At 37.6% G+C, this 8,143-nt stretch overlaps 1 protein-coding gene across 1 annotated transcript; it reads right to left on the reverse strand.

The window, feature by feature from the left end:
• Positions 1 to 2,770: 2,770 nt before the first annotated feature.
• Positions 2,771 to 8,143, reverse strand: LOC139709682 (uncharacterized). The gene is made up of 6 exons (XM_071621642.1): positions 8,033 to 8,143; positions 6,835 to 6,946; positions 6,025 to 6,141; positions 5,496 to 5,561; positions 4,002 to 4,142; positions 2,771 to 2,965 (listed from the first exon to the last, which is right to left on the reverse strand). Exons 2-6 carry the CDS (start codon positions 6,910 to 6,912, stop codon positions 2,771 to 2,773), a joined length of 597 nt encoding a protein of 198 aa, XP_071477743.1. The 5' UTR covers positions 6,913 to 6,946; positions 8,033 to 8,143.

Consider the following 8,143-nt stretch of genomic DNA (forward strand, 5'->3'; position numbering starts at 1 on the left):
GGTTTATTTCTTTTAACGTACCAAAAATCAAACATACGCACTGAAACAATTGCTGATGATCACTAATATGCATTAATACAAATAAAATACAATACTAAGTAGTATTGTGTTCGTTTGTATGTATGTATTTATGTGTGTGTGTTCATGTCTTAAATACACCTTACGTATGTACACAGAGTTCTACTAGAGCTGAGAAGCGAATTTCAGCCTCCCTCTCAAACATCTTAGTACAGCTCTCTTTGTCTTGTTTTGTTTTGTTATGTTTTTTTTTTCTAACAGACTATTCTAAAGCGAACTTTGGCATTATACATATATATACTATGATAGCTCACAGGAATTAACATTAACTCTCAAAATCACCCTAAATGACAGAATAACAACAATATAAGAAAGTTAACAAAGCACCGTTCATAAATGTTTATGCTACGATTACTGGACTTGATAGAGGTTTCGACTGCAAAATAGCAGGGTACTTGTGGTGCAGCCTCTAGCAGACCGATAAGTCCAACTTCTCTGTATTTCACTTTCAAAAAATAAAGTAAGCTGTCTATAATTGATTATATGAGGGGAATACTAACTACACATCCTGCATTTTAGCAGTCCCCTCCATATCCAACAACTTTTATCCGGTATCTGTATGAAGTTACAACACTTATTGTATTGCAGTTTCAGGCGGTTTCAGGCCTCCATCCCATACGCTTTCAAGGTCTCAGGAAGGAAACATTAAACGATATCAATCGTATTACATTAGTTTCATGCAAACATTGAAGTTTCGAAAAGCATTATTGATGAAAAGATTAGAGTAAGAAGTAACACTTCCTTGTCTATAGTATAATATACACTTCGAGTTTTGAAAAGCAAACTGGGAAGTTTCCATGGCACATCGTTTAGGCCTCTTTTTCTGTAGATCCACTGGTTGGTTCTGGGGCAGCAATATCTGAAAAATAACCATGTACAAATACAATTGTATTCATTGTGTATTCATTGTAATGCAAAAATACCCCATTAACAGAAAAAAAGATAATCGGCTTGGTTAAAAATCGCAAAAACAACGAAATTAAGTTGTACTCTTTGGAACCTGTGAAAGTTATACATCGCATCATTGATGTTTTCGTTGTTTATAATTTTATCATAATTCGTATATTTCTCAGCGTCTTTTTTGTGACGCTCATGATAAAGGTGAAAGGCTCATATATATATATATATATATATATGTACATATATATATATATATATGTGCATATATATATTTATATATATATAAGATATGTATATATTGTATTAGTCAGAATTTGACTGACGCGATTTTTATATTCAAAACGTAACTTCAAAGAAATGGCAATGGGATGTTCGAATTCACCTGAGGTAAATAAGAAAAAAGCAACACCAGAAACACAGAAGAAACCCGTATAGGCTTCAAACCTACAATATGTCCAGAAGATCTTACTGGTGGCATTGATTTATTGGTTTCGATTGGTTTTGTGTATTTCAGTAGGTTTCATATAGGCACCATACAAACTATTCTATAGAATGGTGCAGGCGAACTTCCTTTTATTCTTACCAGGATTGTATTGGGCAAGCTGGACAGGAGCAACGGGCTGGGCCTGGCTGTGGACCACTGGCCCCATCCCCTGTTGAGCTTGGTTTCCCATAACCTGGGAGTGTGCAATTGCATTAGCCGGTAGGATGTAGAACTGTCCACCAACCGGTTGTCCTAAGGGATGTTATTCAAAGTGAGTCAGAGAAAAAAAAAAAATCAGTGTTAAGCATTGCATTATGATCTTATTCTCACTGGCCTTTGATGTTATTATCATCTGGCAAAGCCTTGTAAATACCCGTCATAACAAAGTATGCTAGCCTCTTAAAGTAAGATAGACCTTCTCTTGCCTGTTATGATCATATAATAATGATCAGATTAGATGATTAGAGTGACGATTAGATGATTCACGAAACCATTACACAAATAAAAATACAAAATGTGTAGTGCATACCATTGTTTCATATCGGGTATCGCTTAAATACATCGGCTAAGGAATAATCGCAGAAATACCCATGCACAGGAGTACACAGACTTCAGTTAGTTTTAATCAATGTTAATGTTGCTCTGTGTGTGATCATCAAGCTCTATGCACAACAATACTTGTCTTCACAAATATCGCGATTGATAAAATAATAAGATTGTACCAGTTGCATAGGCTGGAGGCGATTGAACGTAACCCGGAAGGAGTGACATCTGAACAGGTTGAAGTGTCTATGAACGGATTTCAAAGAGAATTAATCATTAAATGATGACTACGTTATTTGTAATAGTGCGCCAGCGTTTCAAACTTGAGATGCATCCATAAACTTCAACGCCATTGTAATAACTATAAACAAGTTCGTAGCGAAAATTACAATGTCGAAGAAACTCTCCTGTTTGTAGAATCTTCTACTCTTTGGAAAAAAGTATTCTTTATCAACATCTCAGTACAGTCAGTACCTATTATAGTGGTACCAATTATATAATAGATTTTTACTAGACTAGGATTAGTAATGCGTCTGTAAAGCAGAAAAAAAAATGAATAATATGCTTTGATGTCTTATTAAAAAATTCGAGATAAGGGTTATATCCTTTTCAATCAAGTCAGAGACTTGGGTTTATGTAAGAAAACACGGTGTTTTCAAACCACATTCTACAAATAGCACCTAAACTTTCGTTCGTACTGATGGTGCATTGTAAAAAAAAAAAAAAAAAAAAAAAAAAAACAGCAAGGCAGGTGCTGAAAATCATTTAACCACATTTAGCACTTATGTTGCTCCAGGGTACTGAGCTGGTACACACCTGTTGAGCATTGCCGTTGCCACCACAGCAGGAATTACGACAGCATGAAAGCTTGTAGCTGGCTGCCACAGTGGAAGTAATGCCAACTGCAATTTCAAACGCCCCGCATAGCACTAAGGCGCAGTCCACAAGTGTTCTCGCCAACTGTGTAAGAAACAAAATAATACATCATAGACTTGAAAATTGTTAAAATTTGTATCTCATTACAAAATACTTTCTCCGGAATTTTAAGTTGCCTTAGTCAGCGGTCCAGTTTCAGTTGATTTATTTCATTTTCAGCAAACAAATAATTAGAAATACAATGAAACACACGTATACACAGATGTCAGGGAATCAGTATCACAATGCAATGAACAGAATAACATTGTAAAAGAGATACAGTGTAATTATCAACAGAGATGCACATAACTGTTACGTCATTGTGGTAAAGGCAAAAACAAGACTGCTGGGCATGGAGGAGGCTGGTATAGAAAAGCAGAGCTTGTAGAATGCAGTCGCCTATCTTATTATAGAATGCACTTCTCTTAGCTTGTAGAATGCAGTCCCCTTAGCGGTCCCATGCATGTAAAGGATTTCTTGCTAGGGGAAGACATTCCAAACTGCCTGTCAGGAATCATACATTGGTGAAACAGAAAGCTCACTTTCGTAGGACGAGATTCCTTGATCAAAAAAAGCCCACTTTCCACCTCCACTTTTTCACATCGAATCTCTAGGCCACCACGTGGACCTAGAGAAGGTGGAGGTTCTGGACCAGGAATCCCGGTACTTTGAAAGGGAGCTTAGGACGCAATCTACGTCTTGGTTTACCAATTTTCACTCAATAATGACGGGGGTGAGCTTCAACTATCCGGAAGTCTATGACCCGCTTATCGACCGTCACGTGATCAAGGCTAAGACGGGGCATTCCGCTGATGAGGGCTATTACTTTGACCGCTGAAAGTTTGTATTGCGATTTAAAGTTTTGCAACACTTTCAAATGTGTTTCCACTCGAACCAAACAGATTTATTATTTCAGGTTTCTATCGCAAAAGTGCATATTTCTATGCACTGAACTTTCCCGCTATTTTTTTTTTCTTCTTGAATTATGAAATTCTTGAAGTTACATATTCCTGAATAAAAAGCGATGCCAGTTAACGGCTGACTACTGTCAAGATCGGTACGTCAAATCTACATTACTCACATCATCTGTTGGACAGTTCCAGCTGTAATGAAATGGAACGCATCCGAAAAGTTCTTCATGAGCTGCGGCAACAATATTCAAGACGAAAATTCCAAAACCGCAAGTGATCGATGCGATACTCATCCCTAAATAGGCAGATATCTTATGGACAGAAAATCATTACAAAAAAGAAGAAAGAAAAGGGAGAATCAGAACGAAGGATAACATTAATCAGACTTTGGTGTATCGCAGTATTGCGTATACAAATTGTAGACTCGTGTTCGGTGTAGTTCTTACTTTATGTGTGCCCATTTTTGTAGAAAATATTGATAAATGTTACGGCGTAAATTGTCGACCCCGGCTCTTGTGCCAGAGTTGGCGGCACAAATTGTCGCCCTGCGTAATTTGCCGCCTGGCGACAAATTGTGTTGCTTGTGCAGTTCCCAATTTTTGACCTCAATGACGACAATTTGTAAAGGCAAAATGAAACGTAGGTGCACAACTTATCGTCGGCCGTGCATTATGAATTGTGTGGTTGGGGTGGTTGGTCCGGTGTCATGGTTGGGTGGGGTGGGTATGACTGAGTGAGTTAATGCGTATGTGTATGTGCGTGGGAGAGGAGGGGGGGGGGCTGCATGGAATGTATTATGTATGATTTGAAGGTGAGTATCATGTGACTTAAGTATGCGTTTGCCCATAGCTCTGTGTGTGTGTGTGTGTCTGTGTGTTTGGAGTATTATGTGGAAACTTTATACATGTAAGGGGGTTGTATGATGGTAGTGGTTTGTTTGTCTGTGTGTATACGTGTGCATTCTTCCATAACATGCAATATCACACACGCACACACACACACACACACACACATATACGCACGAGCAAACACTCTCATGTGCGCGCGCACATACACACTTACTTGAAACCTCACCGTGACCTTTGACATGGCTTGTTTGCAATGATGTAGCCATATAAAAGTTATGTTTTGGTATTTCAATGACTATGTCAAGAATGATAATCCCCCTCCCCCCCCCCCCCCCCCCCCCCCCAAAAAAAAAAAAAAAAAAGTGCTTCGAGGGCAGGCGAAAATAATTTGTGCCGTCAGCCCTCGGCACAGAATGGTCCCCAGACGACGATATGTGTTGGGGCGACAATTTGTGTCGCAACAGACACATTGCAATCGGACAATTTTATATTCATCGTATAATTTTGAACACTGCAGTCATTAAGACTAATATCAAGTGGAAAGTTACAAACGATGTCTGTACTGCATGTACTTTTTTACGTTGTATTATCCTTAAAATTGTGTCACCATATGGAAATCAAGTTTTCGGTCATGCATTATACGTAAAGAAATAATAATAAGAAAACGAGTAGACCTATACATATGCTGTCATTATCAAAAGCGGCATTATGAGCGGATAACGCCGGGTGCAGAGTACAAGTCAGAATAAGAAGGTACTGATATTATGTTAGTTTACACACTAATACACCCACGTGTTTTTGATAAATTTCACTTACCAGACATGTCCTTGGAACACCTCCTCTATGGGTGAATAATCCAAACAAGCCAGCAAGAAGAAAAACCTGCAGAATCATATTAAAAAATATACGAAACATGTCAGACTTTAAATCGTCATCTAAACGTACATTTTTTTTTTCGTCATGATTCCATCAGTGAGTAGTTGCTGAAATTTTCCAAAAACTGTTATAATTGCAAATCGTTTTCTACATCTCTACGTAAATTTTGATAATGCTCTGACAATTGCAGACCGTAGAAATAGCTACAATCAACAACACGTTCATTGTCATGAACGGATATAGAATTTCCTTTCTATATCCGGAATTGAGGCAACATCTGCGTAAAAAAAAAAAAAAAAAAAAAAATCTACCGTATGCATCTTCATGACTTGCTAGGCAAAGAGGGCAATTTGTTGTGGGTATTGTCATTTTTATGTAAGAGTGTTTTTGTGATAAACTTGAATGGTAGACTTTCAACTTAACGTCATGCAAAATTAAGATTTAACAATGTGCAGAGGATATAACTTACCCCTAGACCAGTCCACAAGGGGGCGGCGATGTAGGATTTATACGATTTTATCCCAATGGCAACGCAGCCCATGACCGTTATCACCGAGCCCCCAATAATGTGCATGATGGCAGTGATCTGGCAAGTCAAATTCAAGGTACTGTTTTTCTTTTAAGCTTTAAAGAGGGTGTATTCTAAGTAGTGATCGTTTGTTACTTTACGCCTTCTGAATATCATAAACGGGTGGTGACTGCATGCGACACTCAATATGAATGATAATGACGTGATTTTTGCCGAATTGTATCCAAGTGATACTAAATTATTAATTTATATGAAGACATAGAACAAGAAAATCTGACACGTTATGAGGTATTTTCCACATGATGGTATATATGGTAAACGGCCAATAGTTTCAAAAGGACAGAAAGAAGGTACATGCAAACGTGTCTTTTCAATCGAATTAACGTAGAGAAATTTGGAAGCTAGGTTTTCTCATGCTCTATCTCCATGCCATTGACTTAAAGAATGCATGTAGACACCCATTATGTTGGCACATTTCAATTCAAAACTATCTTAACAATACTACGGATAGGATTATGGATAATTGCATTAACAGCAATACTGTCCTCCTTTATTGAGAGTCCCCCACCCCGTATACACAGGAATTTGAAGTTTCCGGTAGTGCGACAGTCTAATTCATTCATTACATGTCTTCAATCTCCAGGGTCAAACACCCTACCATAATATGGTGGTAAAAATTGAAAATCAAAATTTAGAGTAATAGCGTATAAATCACATTTAGAGCATGATCCGTCCTGTCTGATAATGTACCTTAATTGCGTTCTTGGCATGGTCTTTCGTTGGTGACGTAGCTAACGGAGCCGCGGTTCCTGCTGAATAAGCCTGCATTGCGATAGTGCTTAGCTTCTGCTTCTTGGCTTCTCTGAAATCATTTTAAAAAGAGGTAAACAAATTTTCCATACTTAGAGCCTTATTCTCTCCAAAAAGAATAGAAATAAATAGATAATGAAACACAGAATAATGATATATGCATCAACAAGCTTCCCGGAGTCATATCTAATATCCCACACTTTATTCTGTACAAATCAGTTTAGATATCTCGAGGGACGTTATCAAACTCATACAATAATGAAGGTTATTGGAGTTAAAAGATTAAAACACGTTGATGACATATTGCGATTGATTACTGAAGCTAAACGACAGAAATAATAGAAATATATTGGTGGATAAAGGTCTTACCCTCAGCACACGGGAAGATAACCAACCTCTAACAAATTTCTGTGACCAGGCTTTCTCTATGCAAAATCATAAGTTCACCTATCAAAGATGAATGTCATCGCTTTTAACAAGCAAACTACTGAGTTTAAAAAGATATACAGGTGTAAACGGATGGTAACAGAAAGTGTAGAAATACATTGAAAGTATTATAAACTCACCGCCACAGCAGACTACCTAGGCCACCTCATTTCATATCATAGCCCATCATTGCATTGATAGTTAAAACGGACATAGATCAATTCTACTTTAATACATACGGGCACGCATTGTTTGTCGCCTGCCCAGCACAGCCTTTTATAGACCATTATACGTTGCATCTACTGCGTGATATAAAATTTGATATACTGATTCGTACGATAATATTCTTCTCGTAAATGCAACCTTATACAGGTATTGCATTTTTGACATAGTTGTTACGTTGACCTGTGTAGAATCTTTTTGCAAAATGTTCAGCGTGCTTTGACTTAATTTCGAAGGTTTGGTTAACAACTCTATAATCTAGTATTTCAATTGATATGACAAAAAAATAACAGGCAAACAAACAGACATTCGTATTATATATTGCTGCTTGTAGACATAGGGCCTACTATTCCATCAATTTGAGAGAGGTGTAGATCAACAATATGGGCCTACGGTACATTCCGAATCCTATCGACAATCCCTGCAAATCTTGAAATTCATATAGTCATCTTAAAGTGGTATTTTTAGTGACATAATCACTGGATCTTACCTCAGCGAGTTTGTGAAAGCGCATACACACCACGCTCCACAGAGGAAGTTGTTCTGCTACCAGCACCAAGCGGTTATTATTGTGTTACTGTATGATATTCATGTGTGCTAT

The sequence above is a fragment of the Diadema antillarum genome, unplaced genomic scaffold (genome assembly GCF_040938485.1).
Source record: "Diadema antillarum isolate AM-2024a unplaced genomic scaffold, OU_Dant_1.0 scf00000038, whole genome shotgun sequence".
NCBI classification, from domain to species: domain Eukaryota; kingdom Metazoa; phylum Echinodermata; class Echinoidea; order Diadematoida; family Diadematidae; genus Diadema; species Diadema antillarum.